Raw genomic sequence first — 19,152 nt, 5'->3', positions numbered from 1 at the left:
TGTATCATATTCTCAGTTCAAAAATGTTTTTCTTTTTTTTTAAGTAGATGTATAAGATCTCCAAATGGCAACACTATAATTATCACACAGTGATGCCTATTATTGGCCCTGTGAAGCTATAAACAACACCATAAATATTGTGTGAGAGCACAGTTCTTATGTGTGGATGGTGAGATCCATGCATGCTTTGATTCCAATAAAATCCATCTTTCAACTGGTAGGTGTGAATGGAACAACGAGGGCTATAACTCTGACCTGAGAACAGTGTCTGGTATGCAGACAGCACTGAATTTTGCTAATGAATGGCATGGAACAAATCAATTTGAAAATTATAAATCTGCCATGAGTCATGCATTTTTCTACAAACTCTGTCTGATTTTGTTCAGAACAATAGTAAGGATGAGGAAGACACACAGAATTTCAAATAAACCCACACTAATTTCGTTGAAGATATATACATGTTAGATGCAATATTCTCCCTTGAAAAATAGGCATATGCATACTTTCTAATTATAGTGAAGATTAGCAGTAGCATTACACTATGCATTTGTGTCACATAAACCATAGAACTGCTTTCTTAAACAAAGAAAACTAGAAGAAGTTTGTTTTTATTAAACTCAGACTTTTTGTTGTAGTTTTAGGAGTTGGGAGAAAAGAGATATGTGGCAGAGAGTACATCTGTGACATTTACTCACCTGTCTAGGACCACCAGTGCTGACAACAGCTGCCACTACTCAAACATGTCAATAACACACACACTCATTCACATACAAATTTATTTGCAGCACCCTACTATATATATGCAGGATGTTGGCACTGAAAGGACATAAGTACACATATGTGTACATATATGTAGCTAGGTAGCTATTGTGATTTTAAATTCATGATGCTATTTGTTCAGTGCTGAAAATCTCTGCTTTTCTGATTGGCTGGGAGGTGACGAGGTTTATGGTTTATTGTCGTATTGTGATTGTGCAGGATTCTGTAGGCTATCCCAAAACTTCTACATGACCTTGGCACTTTAAACATTTCAAATATGCTTCAGAACATATGATTGCAAAAGACTGCAATTTCTACTTGACACATCCGTAATGAATGAGGAATAAGCTGCTAACTTTCTTATTCAATCTTATTCAAATAGTGTACCGGTGATGTGAGCATGGTTGTGTTGATCTACAGAGCAGTCGAGTGAAAATGTGCTTTGTGACAGAACACTGATATCATATACAACATGCTGCAAATACAGTACATTTTATGTGAATGTTTATTTTTCTATGAGACTGGGATTCTCTTTTCTTCCAACTCCGTTTCAAAACTGTATGCTGAGAAAGATCTAAAGCTAGTTCACTATTCCACTGAGGACCTAGAAAAAAACGCTGTAGACATTAGATAATTTATAAAATGAACATGCTCTTTACAAATTAAGTAGCATGTTTTGCATATCTACAGTATAGGTGAAAAATCTATTCAAATACTTTTCGTTGTAAAAATAATAAGCTAATGACCAACTATGTTTAAAGATGTATAGTGACAATGTTTGCCCAGGAACATGTGTTTACCAGAATGAGACAGAATTTGTGGGTTTTATGAAACCTGATGTTAACACGAAAAGGTAGAATATAATCAATTACTGACGTAAGTGATAACGTTAATTAACTTTTAGACTATACAAACACAACAGAATTGACATTATTCTAGCTAGACTGCATTGACCAAGTGAGGAACATAATTTAAATGTTTTTTGTTTTTAATATGAAGATAAAGAAGTAGTGAAATAGTAATCATCTACTTTCCTTTTTTATGTAAAGTGTCTGTGTGTCACAATACACACTTTTTAATTGGAAATATTGCCAATGCTTAGCTCACAACAACAGATTCCAACATTATTCACAATAGTTGAATGGAATAATGGAGTAGTTGATAGCGAATATCCAGTTGTTTCATATGATACTTCACCATATCCACAAAACCCTATGTGTAAGTGTGAGTGGTACTCACCCTGCTACCTTTTATCAGAGGACAGGGACATCTTCCACTACAGTCACGCCCTGCACATGGTTCATCAGTCTTCGACCCCTAGAAAGAGAGAGACACACAAAGAAAGAGAAATGAACTCCAGTGCCCTGTGGCTTCTTATTCAAGCACCGAGGTAAGTGAATAGGGAGGTAACAGAAACCGCTCTAAAATTTATATTCCTCCAGGTAATGTAACAACACAGAAGCACATAATTTTGCCTATAGTGAACCAATGACATTTCCATAGAGCTAATGTGATTACAATGAATAGTGAAGATTTTTAAATGGAAAAAAATAATTGATAATGCTAGTTAGTTCATAAGTAGTATTAAAAGTGGTTTTGAGAAAGTAGTTCTGATTACTTAGACAGGACTGATAGACATGTCAGTAAATAATTATTACTAGTCATTTAAGGCATACAGTACAATATTCAAATGAGTGAGACAAATGATGTTACTGGCTACTGGAGAAGAAATAATACACATGACACATTAGACACATTAATACAGACAGACAAACATACATTTAACTTGTGTGTTATTTTAGGAAACAATGTTATGCCTACACCTATCCCTGCCTTAACCATAACCCCAGCAACTTTTAGGCTTTTTTTACTAAATAAAAGGTGCAATTTTCCTAATGGGGACCAGCTGGATGTCCCCACCAAGTCAAAACTACTTTCTCTGTAATTATTGAATAATTCATAGTAATTACAACATGAAAACTGCATAAATATGTATAGTAATTACTAGACATTAATAGTCTGTGCTGCAGCGTACACACTCCCACATATATCCTCTGAGTGATGAAGCTTATGCTTGTGCCATGCTGAAATTTATACTAATTACTATTCACTAATTACACTCCTTGTGCGCACAAACACACACATCCACCTGTCTGCCACTTATTTATTTTGGCTCAGTTTACAATTACTGACATCCAGGTCTGCATAAATATTTTCAGACACCAGAAACACTTTACCCCCCAAATTCCCAGACTATTAGTCAGTTATTTATTTTAAAAGCATACTATTTATTAACTAGTGTGTAACTTATAGGAAAGATGTGTAGTTATGAGAGTGAAGATCTGCCAACAGTTCCTAAAAATTAGTGCAAGCACATGTTTAATAATTAGACAGGTTATTCAGCAAATCAGTAACACTGGCTATACTCTGAGTATCGTCATTTATAGAAGATACTCAGTTACAACCAGTGTTTGAGAGTTAGTGAGAGTGATGGTCTAAAATCAGCTTTTAGCCTTTCATGTGACATCAAGAAAGAATTATAAGGACAGAAAGAATCCCCTACACAGTGAGAAGCCTGGTACGTACAGGCTCAGGAATGTTAACAGAGCTCAAACAGTAGGTGCAGTCGTATGAGGGTGCTTAGCAGGGACCTGCCCTGGGCACAAAGGTCGGAGGTCGCCAGGGAGCGTTTCAATGTGATTAAGGGATGAAAGGGTGTGGGATGGGATGATATGACCCAGGGAGGGAAAGAGAAAATTGCTATTGAACCACTGGGTGAATGGAGTCAGATGAAATACAACTCCACACTACTAAGAGCACAAATAAGACCTGGATCATCCCACCAAGCAAAGGACATGTGTGTTTATGTGTGTGTATGCTTTTGTAAAGGTGAGGGAACATGTCCCCAAACTTTCAAACCTTTGGCGCTTATAGTAAAGAGCATTTCTGGCTGAGACACAGATGAACAGATACAATGCCGGAGAAAATGAGAAAAGGAAGAAAAAGAGAACAAGCGCAAAAGTGGGTAGAAAGATGCCTCGATTCATTCTTCCCTCTGATCTGATGTGGAGTGATAATCGGCCTGACAGAAGCAGGCCAAAAGAGAGCAAAAGAGGGAGGCAGAGAAAGAGGGAGAGAACAGTATAAAGGTTTTCTGAATGTTAACTGGTTTGAGGACCAGGAAAAACAGGAACAATTATAAGAAAGCTACAATGCCAATGTAATACATTTTCATCAGACGCCACAGCAACATACATGAAGACTAGCTGCGGTGAAGAAAGGGTTAAATCCATAAGAACAGAAGGCATCGAGGAACGCTTGGCTGTCAGCAGCATGTTGGCGCATATTTGGAAGGGGAGCTAGAATCTCATAGAATCTGAACTTTTCCTCAGTGTTCAGGAGAAAAGGCATTCAAGTGGGGGGCAGTGCAGGGGTCGGAAAGGACAGAAGGATAATTCTACACTCCTCCAGTTTTCCTTGAACGATCTCAACCCTTCAGAGGCCCTTTTGTCACTTTCTTTTCAGTGTGATTAACCCACCTGTTGAAGGGTAGACATCTTATATGTGCATGTGGCTTTCTTCATGTACAAGAGGAAAAAATCTCCCAATAAGGCACAATGATCATAATGCCACACCTTAACATTCCTGCACTGGGTTTTCTGAGAAAGTGCTTTGAGAACAGAACAAAAAGTGGAACTTAAGGAGAAATCTTTCCACACAAAAACACACGAGGGAGAAGATCAGTTTCCACACCCTACAAAACACCACTAAAGGTTTCCCTCCAAATACCTGTAGGTACATGTTCAGTACTGTGAAAGTGGGTATACGTGCGAATACGCTATTATAAGCCTATTCACCACTCGTCTTATACCATATGCATAAATTACATCTGGAATATTCTCTATTTAGCTGTAATTCAAGACGTGGCCAGTCTTCTGCATCATTCAGTTTTGTTTTCCATAGTGGTTATATTTATTAAAACATGCACTACCAAAAGATGTGGTTCATCAGATGTCCAGTACATAGGTTTTAAATAAGTGGCCTGTAGCGTATTAAAACTCAGAGGAATTCCCAGGCAAGCCACAAGACAAGACTGTTCTCATGAGTACAGGCATCACGCAAAAACTGTCTAGAGGGGACTGGCTACTATGAGCATGTCAACAGCACACTGGCAGACACACAACCATAAGCTCAACATGGAATTAATACAAACAGTAATCTATTTGTACTGATAAGAGTGCTTAACTCACTTAAATACTTCCTTAGATGTTTAGAATAAAGTTTATAACAATTTGCTTCTTGAGTAGCGATCATGTCCTGCAGAAATACAGAAAATTCTCAGAACTAGTATTTTCATGCAGACATATGTGTGACACAGGTGTATTGTTAACTTGGTTGAACATTAACCAAGTTTAATATGTTCACTCGGTTCATTATATGGTCAGAAGTGAACAGGGCTCGGTGCGTGTGGGTGGAGCAAGGGGGCGTGGTATTTGGAAATCTGGAAATCGTGGAAATCTACCAGCCCAGTAGTACATTCAAATCTGCTTTTGGCCAAAATTGTGTTTACATTGGTGCCTGCCAGGAACCTCTCTAAATGCAAATATAAAATGGTATTTTCCTCACATCAAGTAGAGGCTTAAAAGTTCTGCTCCCTTTCTTGCAATCACTTTTTGTCACCGTACACTATTATCACCCAGCTTCAATATAAATAGGCTATTTCACTCAACTACTAATTAAATAAAATGGACTAATTTATTTTGTGTAAGAAATAGGAACAAAATAAGAAAAATTTGTCTACTAAATGTGAATCAGACAGTTGAAACATTATTACACACAGAACATTGTACAGGATGTCCCATATGTTCAGCATCATATGGTTAATGTATATTTTTATATTTTTACAGATGATGATGTATCTGAACAAAGGTGAACAAATCCAAGTACTTCTATTCATAAGAATTTGTCTATTTAGGAAAATGGTGGACATATTGAAAAAGTTCTATAAATAAAAGCTTTGTTTTGCCAATTTTTGTCCTTTGATGACTTTTGGGACTCCCTGTATAATTAACATTGTTAATAGAATGTCTAAGAAAGATAAATAAATACTAGAATTGAAAAATTTTGTGCCATCACCATGACAGAGTGACTCTATAATTCAAGAATTACCCAAGTCATTCTGGAAAAGCTGCTGAGAACACCACTCCATCTCTGACAGTCACATTACGCGTAGGATTGTACAGATGCTCTACCAATCTTACAAGAATTTCATTAGCTCTTGCTCTTGATACTGTCCCAAGAAAGGCAAATCCTTCACCATATGGTCTGGAAATGACCCCATCCACCTCAGTTGTGTGCGTGTGAACAAACACAACCAGACACACGCACAGATGTTGACCTCATGTTTCCGTTTCGTCTTTGATTAATATTTATCTTGCTAAGTGCTTGCTCACATCTCTACCCCTTCCACTCCTGACCTCCATCAATTTCATCCATCTCTGAGTGACTGAACAGAAAACAGACAAAGAAAAAGAGGGAGAGAGATTGAGGGAAAAGTGCAAAAGAGTGCAAGAGAGTATAGAGCATTTTATGTTAAAGAAAAAAAATTCCGAGCACTGGTTCAGGTCCATCGCAAAAGGGCTAAGCAAATACACAAAGTGTGTGCAATGTGGTCAGCTGCCTATTCGTCCTTGACTTGTGGTATTTAAAAATCCAAGATTGAATGCAACAGTGAGAGAAAAGAAAGAAGCCCCATTTCAGATATCTATGTATGAGCTTCAACTGCAATTAACTGCAACAAACTGCAATTAATCTCATTATTAACTGGGATGAGTTAAATGAAACATAGAAAACAAAGAATGCAACATTCTTATTTCTTCTGCTATACTTCTCAGAATACACATGTAGAGGCACATACACTTTTATATAAAACATAACTGAAGAGGGTGACACATCTGCTTAGCCCTCCTTCACCCCTGGTCTACAGCTAACCATCAAAAGGTAACATTCGGTTACCCTTTCAGCTCCACTTGTTCCCATGCAGCTATCGCCTTCCTTCCTGCATGTGGCCCTCTGTCACAGCTGTGTTTGAACACTCCATCGTCCACAGTTTACCCCAATCTGACCCAGCATTCTCACCCTCTCCACCACCCTCCATCAGGCCTCTGTGCGTGGTATGTTGTAAACGAGACCACCCATAGGCAAAGCAACGTTGTGCATTTGTGTCTCTCAAACTGAGTTAAACTAGTACACACCCGAAGTCAGCCAGCTGCTAGCATTTGACCGCTGGTTCCCATATCCTGAGATAATGTAAAGATAAGCTCTACAGACTGTGGGTTTGTAAACAGGAACTAAACACTGACAAAAGATGTAACCATTTGAAGTGGTGTAAATGTAACCAATAGGCTTGTGTTTACTTGCAAATTCACTTCTGCTTTCAAGGAATGTGTCCGTCGGTCGAGGCTTGTCATGGCCAGCCCTCCAATTCTAACGACAACACTTAGTATTAGCATTCATTCAGAAATTGAAGGGATGAGGACATTCATGGGGTAGGACAGAAAAGAGCAATAAAAACAATACGTAGCATCAAGAACCTCTGCAATAAAATATGATTTTTAAATCCTTTTGCAATTATTATGATTAAACAGATCAGAAAAGCAGATCAGAAAAATAGGCTAACCAGCTTTAACCAATTACATCTGATAGGTATATTATTTAAGGTTAATGATGTGGTAACCACAATTTTCTATCCACAGAACCTGCATTTTAAGGGAGCTAGCTAACTTAGCTTTGTTTGTGACAAACAAAGTAGTGACTGAGATGCTATATTCTTGAAAGGTTTGTCTTCTGTTAAGCATATCTCATGAGCTAGCTAACTTAGCAAAAGTTAATTCAATTCAATTTTATTTACATAGCATTTTGAACAACGGACACTTTACAGCTTTACAGAAATCTGATTATATAAAGAAGAGGAAGAAACTTTGAGAGAACTGGACTCAAAAGGGAAACCCATCCTCTTCTGGGTGAACAGATAAATAATTTCCCTTCTATAACTGTATACTATTGAGTCAAAAAGTGCTAACTGTGTTAACAGGAACTTGAGTATGAGCATCATCAGAGTTTTAAGACTACTGTATCAAACCAAAGTTATTAACTGTTCAATAATGGAGACTTGAGTGTAAACTGTTCTCAGTAAATGCAGTCTTTAGGCTATCCAAGGAAGAACATCCACAGCCATCTTTAGGGTGTCTGTGTGATACCATCCACAGTAATCTCATGGTGAGCTTTTAGGCTATCCATGTGGGGCCATCTTCAACAGCAGCCAGTTACTGTTACTGACATTAAAAAAAAAAAAAAACTTGCAATTTTGGCATCACTGAGAATATGCAAATGTGCTACTTTACAAGTGACTAGCAAACTAGTAGTCAAGTGAACAAGGAAGGCAGGAATTTTTAGATCCTGCCATTTTTTAATGAGGTGATAAAAGGCCATTTTCATAATAATTTTCTTTGGCAGTCAAACTTATTAAGACAAGTTAAGAAATATTACTACAGAAAACAGTTTTCTCCACCCAGCTGCACCATTTCCTCAAGGGGTGAAGATTCAGCCAATGCTTTAAAAAAAAAAAAAAAAAAAAAAAAAAGATCTATCACTGAGCCTCAGTTAATAACTGTTCTAACATGCATGCAGACACACACCCACTGCTATTAACAACAATAGTCTACTGCTGTGACACATACACATCTGTACATCCGTACGCATCTGTACCTGAGCAGGTACATGACAAAGCAAGTCAACAGTAAAAGAAAGGATCTGAATCTCTAAGATGGAAGGGGAGGCGGCCACAAGCTAACTCTTCATTGCCTACTCAAATCTGGCAAGCCCAAGCACCTGCATACCTCAGGCTAATGCTCTGGCATGCCCAATACTTTGTGTGTGAGAGTGTGTGTGTGTGTGGGTGCATGCGCTTGTATTGACAGTGCAGTAGTTTACTTATGGCCAAGTCTGTTTCACTGTTCTGAGTAAATCAAAGATTAAATTCTGTGCTGTCTGTTCATAAACATGGCATCCAGTTTATCTGTTTGTAGAAAACTGTTAATCCAAAACGAGTGAAACATGTACATAATTCATTTTTGTAAATGTATCCACACTGCTCCAAGAATAGAGCATGCACAGACGTGGAGCCAGCAGCCAGGAAAGCGATCAGTAATAACCTCATCGCAATCAAGCTAAGGATCCTGGATCATTCTGGGCTCTCGACTATGTTGATGTTCTAACTTTAGCTCTGCTACCCAGAGATCACAGACTCACAGACACTAGTGTCAGAATACAAGCTTCCTGTTCCCCTTCCCTTCCTGTCTTTGCAGGAGGCCAGTCTTATACACTCATAGGGAATACTGGAGACATATGGGTCAATCTATCACCATATAGATGTACTATAATAAATTCTACTGATCTGGAATGATTAATCAAGCACAGAATAAAGTGTTATTAATGTAGGTCCATGCCAATATACAGACAAACCAGCATGAAGGATATGAACTGGGATGTTATTTGATCCTGAGTACTATCTGTTGCACTCTCTCACCCCACACTAATAATTACTGATGCCCTGAGCTGTGCCAATCCACATGCCAATGGCATTTCCTCATCTTTCTTTACCTACGGGTTAAAGCGGATACTCACATCAGGCCACATAATCAAGCCCACATAGTCATACAATGGAAATCACCCTGAATCTTTCAAAAAGGTTCATTTCCAAACTTAGGAGATGGCATGAATCTCTTTGCACTCAACTGATTTGGTCTAGTTACTGCTAAAATCTGTGTCAACACACAAAGTTACTTATCTCCAGCATTTAAACGCAATCGGAAGTGACAGTTGACAGTTTAACACACTATCTCATGAGATTTTCAATATGTGAGGTTAATGACGCAGGAAAAGGGACAACATACAGAGCTTAGAAAGAATCATAAATGCTGCCAGATTTTGGCCATATATTGGCTGTCCACATTTACACCTCATTAGCATCTGAAAATGCAAGAATAGATACATAGTGAATACATAGATACATGATAGCTTGATTACAAGATAGTTTCTCTGTATTTAGTGATGACTAATGCCAATATTTACAGCTGGCATTACACATTGTTTGCTGTTTTGTACTCTGGCATATTGCAAGAGAAATGGAATAATGTGTTTATTATACGGATAAAGTACTACATTTCAAATTTAATCTGAAGGTATTTATGTCTGTATTTAGAGACCTCAGAATTATTAATTAAAAGGTTCTGGGAATTTTTATGATTTTAGGATATTGAGGCATAAAGCTTTGATTCTCATAAAAGATTAAATGAGATAAGCCATATTTTGATGTAAAATGTCTGATAAATATTCACTGGTCTGTAAATAACATTTAATTAAATAAAAAAGTTTAATCATGTAAGTATTACATTATTACTTTTTATTTAGAATTTTCCTATTTCAGAGGCTTCCAATATATTCTATATAACTTCAATATTTGGTGATTACTTGGAAGATAATTGCTTACTCTGTAATTTTTGGACCAGTTATATGTTGTTAAAGGTCTAAAGTTGATTCTAGATGGCAAACAATATCAAATTATTTGCTCACTGCTTTGGATTCAGTCCAACATGGATGACAGTTTTTGGTCTGAAACTGAGGAGATCTCATGTCATATAAGAGCAGTGTCATGGCTGCCGCTGTGGACATTACCTACTTAAGTTCCATCTCGCTGATGAAAGGTGAAGCGGCGTCTTCTCCTCTACAGGCTGTTATTACCAGAGCTAAGTAGCATAGCGTTAATAACGCTGTTTGAAGTGAGGAGAGGAGCCGGGGGGAAGTTAAACCCCCTCCAAATGGGACAAACATCCATAGTGGCAAGGTTGCCAGGTGTCCCCTTTTGACCCTATGATGACTTAAAAAATGCTGGAACACAAACATGATGTTCCTTTTACTGATGCTTTTATCAAAGCATTTGGTTATGAACTTTGTATCTAGAAAGCAAACTGCCTGAGAGACAGAGATCACTTTTAGGATTACCCTATTTTATTTTGTTAACTTTTTCAATATTAAAAATGTCTTTAAATAGAAGATTCTGGGAAGAATCCCTCACTTGCTGTGCATGTTTGTAGATCAACAGTACGTTGCAGCACATAATTGACATCTTTTCTGGAAGCCTTTGTTCCAACCGGTAGTGGAATTTCATTTTGTGGTCAAGGTGAAAATTAATGAACATGGAGGAACATGTTTGTCAGCACTCCAATGATAAACGAATAAAGCACAAACCTTAGAAGATTAAGGATTTTACATTTTGCTTACCCGCAGGTATTATAATACTAGCCAGTGAATGACCAAGTGCATTGTAGCATAGAAACTGTTTTGTCTAATATTGTACAATCATCTCACATATACACTAACCACAATCCTCTCACCTGACAGCCTTTTTGTATTATGTTCTCCTTTCCTTTGTACATGCAAAAGTCAAAAACACAATGAATAATATATATACTCTGAACACTATGCTAAAAGTCTTTATAAATCTTCAATCTTCTATTTTTATTTTTAAGCCATCTGGTGATTCCTGCTTATATATATATATACAGAGAGAGAGAGAGAGAGAGAGAGCTTTCTTACATTAAGAAGAGAGACTTACATTGAGAAGCCTACAGTGTTCTGTGTGATTGCATATTAGCAAATAAATGTTTGCTGCCTTTTTGCATCATGAACGAAAAGCTTTCCTATCTTTCCCATTAAAACTTGCTTATAATTAGGTTATGTAATGATAACTGATAAGTTATATTAGCTTTATCATTATTTTTAAATGTCTGTGGATGTCCTCTTTCAATCGGTATAGCAATATTAATATATTTTTGCTATCTGTAGTAAAGAGTAAGAAAGCAGTGTTGTACTGAAGAGACTAGATTTGTTCCTTATATGTTTGAAAGGATTTGTAGCACTAGTTTGGACTTCCTTTCATGTTCTTCGTGTTTCTTTCCATGACGATGTTAGAAATTTAAACTAGTTTTGAGTTGCAACCTAATGCTTCAGGACAAATGTGGGTGTTGAGGTTTGACCACATGCTACTGGTGTAGTTTGCCTGCTGTGAGCTTTTCCAGGTCTTTTCTTCTCACCACCACCTCTCTCTGTGTTGACCGAGCTGCCAAGTTTGCTATTAATAGAAGGAGGATGTCTCACTGTTCTGTTATTGGCAGGTAAACCATGCCAAGGGTGAGACTGAGGGAGGACTCAGATTTGACTCATTGTAACATATAGAGTGAAAGTTTGAGAGTGAGTGTACATAGACTCTGTGTGCATCCTTTACAGTATAACTATGTGCACAAATATTGCTGATACAGTATGTGTTTAGATTGTGGGTTGGTGCAAGACCAGTTGTGTGTTTGTGCTCGTGTGCATACCCCGCATGTGGATAAGTCGACAAATTCCTCATCTCCTAGACTAATACAAATAGACAGCTTGCCAAGTAGACACAAACAGATGCCCTTACTATCTCAGCTTCAGGTGACCTATGTTAGCTGAGCTGACTCAGCTGTGGTTAGCGCACCGTTCTCTCAGCTGAACTCAAGACAATTTAGGGAGTAACTCCAGACAACATGAGAAGCTACCGCCCCAGATTCTTACACGTAGATTTGTACGTGTGTGTTCTAGGAAGAAAGCATGCTGCCACTTGCCTGTGTTTCTATAGGGGGTGATGTGGTGGTAAAATAGGAAAAAAGTTCCTTCCTGTGTTCTCACAAATAGAGGAGAAATTCCAAACCTTGACAAACACACACACACACACATACACGCTATGCCTACACCTAAATCTAATCCTAACCTTAACCTCAGTCACTAAAAGGAAATAAAAACTGCAGTTTTCCTCATCAGGACCAGTGAAATGTCCCCAGCAGTCAAAACTGTCAGATATTCCTAATCTTGTGGGTCTCCACCAAGTTATAAAAACATGTCCATCTGGACACTTCCATGCGAATACTCTAATCTTAACAACAGATATACAAACACACAGACAGACAGACAGACACACACACACATACTACTGAGCATGAGGGTCTCCCTATCTCAACAGGTGGCCCTCATCTAGCTGGTCTGGTTTTATTAACCTTCCTTCCTTCACTCCCTAAAACAGAGTAAGAAAAAAAACCCTATCCATGCATCTCTCCCTTCCCCCTTGTCCTCATCCCTCTGTGTCCCTCTGAACAATGTCCCCTTTCATAGAGGCCGCTAAAGGGCTGTGGTCTGGCTAAAAGATCTCCCTGTCTGACATGGCCTTTGTTAGGGAACTCCTCTTCTCCTTTTTTTTTTCCTGGGCAGGGTGAATGCCTAACAACAGAGTTACCTACACACCATTAAGCCAGTCTGCCTTTGATGACAGGCAGTGAGATACGCCCAAGGCACTGAATAGGGAGGAGAGGTGGGGTGGGGAGGAAAAAAGAATAAAGGAGGAGGGGTGTACAGAGAGGGAAGGAAAAGGAGAGAAGAAAAGGAAGCAATACTACAGAAGACAAAAAAGATCTCTCCAGAAAACCTTGGGTGTGTTTGATGTTAACATTACTGGCAGCCCGTGCTTCTCAAGGCGACTGTTTTATTTTTCCGCTTAGCTGTTGTAGTTAAAAGGGCCTGGTGAGAATTATGGGGGCAGGACGGATGTAACGCAGGAGCTTAATTATGATATATGGTGGCTCCAAAAGACAGAAAGGATGAGGGAGATTTAAACATTTACTCCTTAAGTCTACCGCTAGGATTTTACAACTAATCTCTTAGTATAAAGAGGAGAAAAAATTTTACTGTCACAAAAACAGAGCAATATACAGCTTTATAAAAGGCGGGTAGAAAAATTGAGAAAAACACACTTTTTCCTGACACTTTTTTTGCTGTTCAGAAAACTGACTGCACGTAAAATAAGAAATAAATTTCAGTTAAAGCACAGGGTATGTGACAAAGAATCTGTTCACAGGAAATTTGTGGCCTTGAGGTGTATGAACTGAAACAGATTTTCTATGGCCTTGAGCTGCATAGGCATAGCTTTCCTTATTACAAAAATGTCAGGCTGATCCTGCCAGTCAGTTTTTTCAAATACCCCCCCCACACCCCCCCACTTGTCACAATCTTCCTTCTCAAAAGCAAGTTTATACATATTACCTGAAGCAAAGGCTTGACTTGTCTCTGCCATGTGAAAAGGATCAGCTCAATGTTCCAGTATATCCCAAAACATAACTTTCATTGACAGAGTGAAGAATAAAATAAAATACTGTTTGACTGAATTCATGTCATGTACAAAGAGGAAAAAACCCTAAACAAACAGAACTCTGTATAAACTCTCCTGTATAACTAGCTTTACAGCTATCCTGAGAAAAACTAAACATAACACTGACAGAACGTACATGCAATGTACACTGACATGACTACAACGTAGAGCATAAAAACATATTTCAGACTACTTTATATACTGGTTACTGGTTACAATTACATTTTTTTAAATTTTGTAACAGTCCTTTCAATCTGGCAACCTAGACAGCTACATGACCACTGCACAGCAACGAGTTTGAATAAATACTGTATATTGATCATACTGATATTGTATAACACCACTCAATTTGAGCCCCTTCTCACACACACCTGAGCAGATCAATGCCTGAGAGTCAAAAACTACCACCTGTTTGGAAAGGTCATGGCATCAGGGGAAAGAGAGATGGATCCCATCAGGAAGTCAACCAGGTGTTATCCTGACACCAACATTTTGGCCTTTCATCACTCCTATTTCTTCCTTTTTAAACAGTATTGGAAGCAACATCCGAAACAGCCAGTACCCTTCTGCTCACTATGGTTTCAAATAGTGGTTATTTCAGTTATTGTATCTTCCTGTCAGCTTAAATCAGTCTGGCGATTCTCTTCTAAGCTCTCATCAACGAGACATTTCCGCTCACAGAACCAATGAATGCTCAATGAACGTTTTTAGTTTTTAAACACCATTCTGTGTGAACTCTACAGACTGTTGTGTGTGAAAATCCCAGGAGATCCGCAGTTCTGAAGTCAGCCCATCTGGCACCAATAACCATGACACGGTTAAAGTCATGGAGATCACCTTGTTCCTTGTTCTCATGTTTGATGAGAACATTAACTGAAGATCTTGACCTGGATCTGATTTTATACATGCACTGAGCAGGAGTACAGGTGTTCACTTTACAGGTGTAAAGTAAGTGGCTGGTGAGTGATGTATAGTGACCTGCCTATTGCTGAAAACCTGTGTGATCCTGTCCTGTTTATGATTTGCCTACAGCTCCTGAAATGAGCCATTTCTTTCTGAAACCAAGGGTGCATCACATTAGCACAAGTCAACCTTCAAAAAACAGTTAAGCGTGGCCTCATAGAAGACAAATTCATGAGGTACACATGTGGCATTTGGAAGATATTTGGTTGTTTTGAGAAAGAGCTTCTTGTCCACATGTGATTTTCAGGGACGTAACATACAAAATCTCTTTCCACATATAAATAAACACATGCACTCTCACACTTGTACAATATTTTAAATAAGGTCTACAACAGGTCTACAGGTAAACTTCATTGGGATTTTTTTTTCTGGACTAGGGCTCAGGTCCGGCAGGGATTGTAGGTGGGGGGAGTGAATGATCAGCGCTCTCTCCCACCCTCAATACCACGACTGAGGTGAGACCCTTGAGCAAGGCACCGAACCCCCAACTGCTCCCCGGGCGCCACAGCAAAAAAAAGGCTGCCCACTGGCTCTGGGTGTGTGTTCACGGTGTGTGTGTGTTCACTACTGTGTGTGTGCGCACTTGGATGGGTTAAATGCAGAGCACAAATTCCGAGGATGGGTCACCATACTTGGCCACAAGTCACTTCACTTTCACTTTTTAAAAATGTCTTTCCTCTACTTCACCAGTTATCCTTTACTTTGCCACATTCACAAAAAAGAAAAGAGCTAATATTTCTTGTGAAATATTACGCTTAGATGAAGATCTCTTTAATTGTACTACTTTTTGTAGTGCAAGGAGGCATTTAACAGGAACATAGAGTGAATACATGGAAGAATGAGTGACAAGGTGGGTGGGACATCAGGTATGAGCAGACATGTCTCTTTTTGGTATGTGTGGTCTGCTTCTGAGTCACGGCTCAATGATATGGCTCTCTGGTTGATTGGCGTAGTCTGAAGTGATGGGTGGGGCCATGGACACAATGCCCAGTGTTAGCATGTGATGCCTGAAGTGCCTGACTGCTGAGGAATACACTCATGTGCTCCTGACTATAGAGTGCCATTCAGGTGAAAAGAAAGAGCAAACATGAAATGGATGTGGACATTAATGAATATGTCTAGTTCGTCTTCTTTTCACCTTGATTTTGTTCTTTATGTTCCCTCTGAGTGGTATATGATTCATCACTTTCTCTTTTTGCCCCCCCTGAGCAACAAATGACTTATCACTCCCTCAAAACCACAAAGTGTCCAGACCACAGCCCTTCCAGCATATTTCTGTTCTTACCTGCCAGGAGCTCTACTTACAGTGAAGTCAGTGGATGGGTTTCTAATCCAACCCAACACAGACATGAATACTATTACCATGTTACACGTTAAAACTAGTGTTCTGTACTTGTGTCATAGTTAGTCCCTTTCAGACATTCAAATTTATGTAGGAAATTGAGGTAATTAACTGGGAAGGAGCTAAGTATAAATACAAGCCAGAGTCGGGAATCCGTGGAAGATTGACATGACCTAGTGCTCATGTGTGAATAGAATAGGGTGACATGTTGATGAGTATTTATCCTATGACATGCTGATGCCCTTTCAGCCATTGGATGCCAGTGAATTTTAAGTGTTAAAAAAACACTCATTGTTTCATTTCAAATCCAATGTCCTGGAGTAAATGTCACTGCAGTGTATATCAGCCTAGCTAGCATATATCAAGTCTGCAGCTGTAATCTGGTTTTGCCCTCATTCTTTGGTAGGAACTGACATTTTATAATGTAAAATAATCAGCTTGATCAATGAGCTCAATGAGAGCTTTATCAGTAATGGCTAAATATGGCTGATCCTGGATCAGGACAAAACCTTTTCTGAGACGTTCTCAATAAGGCCATGCATTCCTGCTGTGCAGGTCTCTGGGACTCCAGTGTGTGTCTGAACCCATTTGTCTTTTTGGCTATCCACAGGGCATGCAGAATAAAAGAAAGATAATTTGAAGACTGGGTGAAAAAATTATGCTCTCCTTCATGACATGCCAGAATTACCCAAAAAGTAAGAGTGAAGAACTTGAAGCTGGTACTTTTCAACATTAAATATGGTCAGGAACCATCTACTTCCCCAGAAAAAGGTTTGACTGACATTACAACAAAACTCCTAAATAACTTCCAGTAATTCCACTAATCCAGTGACTATCCAGTGACAGAAAATGCTCACTGAGTCATGGTGTTCAAAGGTTTACTCATTGGAAGCCCATACAAATACAGATGGGTGACAAATTAAAGGAAAAACTACATAACGTGTATTAGTAAAGTGTTGATCCATCGCAAATCACCAAAACAATTTGAATGCACCTTCAAATCTCTGGAACTGTAATAGGAGGAATGAATACTGTTCTTCCAAAAGATATTCTCTCAATTAGTGTTCTGATGATGAGGTAGTGTAGAGCTCTGTCTCATAAATTGGTCCAAAATCTCCTATAAGTGTTCAGTTGAGTTTAGATCTGCTGACTGTGAAGGCCATAGCATACTCATCAAATTACTCAGTGAGTCTTAAAGTGTACAGTGAGCCCTAAACTGCATTACTAAAGTGTACATTATGTACTGCCTTTTTGCAGGTTAGGGCCTTGGTTTTTATGAAAGTTTAAGAATGACAGTCAGTGACCCCATTGCTTGATTGTCCTCTTTTTTATGCTCCTTCACACACCTGCAATCTATGCTCAGTGTTTCTATTCCTCCTTCATTACATTTATGCATTGCTTGTGTTTCCTCATCTCTTCTTTAGTAAAAAGAAAGTGATGTCTGGCCCAGTACAAAAGTACCAGTTTAATGCAAGTTAAGTTTTCCTCTGTTTATGCAGAAACTAGCCTTTGGATGTGTAACCTCTCTGAATTGGAAAAAGGGCAAAAGGGAGGAAGTGAAAACAAGATGAAGTAAGTATAGATCCTTTAAGTGGGAAGCAATGTGTTTGACACAATGAAACGTCTACATAGCCTGCAGGTAGATGATTTAAAAGGAAGATAAGCTCAAATGTGTGTTATTGCATGTATCTATGTGGGAGGATGAAACATTTCAACAAAGAGAAACTTATCTCGTTCACTGAGATTAAAGACTCAGCGTGGTCTTTGCTAATACTTGCATGGCAACAAGAAGAACAGAGACAAAGAGGGGGGAAGAGCAGATATAAGAAAGAGGAACTACCTCCTTCTCCCTTAACATTCATTAAGCTAGCCATACACCAGGAGCTCTCTGAGAGATCGTCAAGGACCAAGAAAAGATGGGACGATATAATATCTGAGCCTCTCAGAAAATCACTGTGGACATGTGCTTTGACATAACTTTAATGTTACCTTAACTTCTCATAATGTTCTCCAATTAACAAACCTCAAACAGTTAATACTGACATAATGACACATTAATTAATCCCGACTGCATGCTGATCCACTGAATATTAAACCATATAAATATGTTAATCTTAGATAACATTGCCAGTCTAAAGTCTTTTTAAAGGACTTTTTATGTTTTATTACAGTTTATCTAAATCTTTGTATTTAAGGATTTAAATATTTGAATTTATGGATTTGTCTACTCTCAGATTCTAATGGGACTCTAAATGAGTGCTTTATAAAAGGCAAGTGTGCTTGTTTGGTGAACCAGTTACTGTAAGACTGTAAGTAACTGTAGCCTAGATTTGTTTTACAGCTGATAATAAACTGTGTCCAGAATGTTCCACGCTGTATTAACAGCTTTTACCTAAACACCTACAGTCATGGGTTAAAGAAATTACACCCTCCTTCAATTCTGTGATTTTATTTATCAGGGGCTAAGTATCAATTGTGTGGTCTTCACCAACTTTTATGTACAAAAAAAAAAAAAACACAACAGATTTCAGTATGTAGTCAATTTTTCCCCCAAAAGAAGTAAACCGACATTTAGAAACCAGGTGGTAAAAAATAAGCACACTCTTTCTACTTCCACAGTCATTAAAAGAGTAATTAGCAGCCAGGTGTTACTAATGAGATTAACAATACAAGTTAATCAATAGGAAGTGTGACTACCTCTATAAAAGCAGAACTTTTGGCAGTTTGATGTTCTGGAGCCCTGAGGTGTGTGTCTACATCAAGCCCAGAAGAAAAGTCATCAGCCGTGACCTCAGAGAAGCAG

General features: G+C 38.5%; 1 protein-coding gene across 5 annotated transcripts in view; it reads right to left on the bottom strand.

Annotated features, from left to right (window-relative positions):
- col4a6 (collagen, type IV, alpha 6) overlaps positions 1–19,152 on the bottom strand; it is an 82,611-nt gene that overhangs the window by 37,500 nt on the left and 25,959 nt on the right. For all 5 annotated transcript variants that reach the window (XM_026936439.3, XM_053233134.1, XM_053233136.1 and 2 more), the window contains one exon: positions 1,999–2,076. In XM_026936439.3, the coding sequence (XP_026792240.3) occupies positions 1,999–2,076 (78 nt within the window). The remainder of the gene's footprint in view (positions 1–1,998; positions 2,077–19,152) is intronic.

Source organism: Pangasianodon hypophthalmus, chromosome 4, assembly GCF_027358585.1.
Source record: "Pangasianodon hypophthalmus isolate fPanHyp1 chromosome 4, fPanHyp1.pri, whole genome shotgun sequence".
Classification (NCBI taxonomy): Eukaryota; Metazoa; Chordata; class Actinopteri; order Siluriformes; family Pangasiidae; genus Pangasianodon; species Pangasianodon hypophthalmus.
This window is presented reverse-complemented; position numbering and strand designations above follow the sequence as displayed.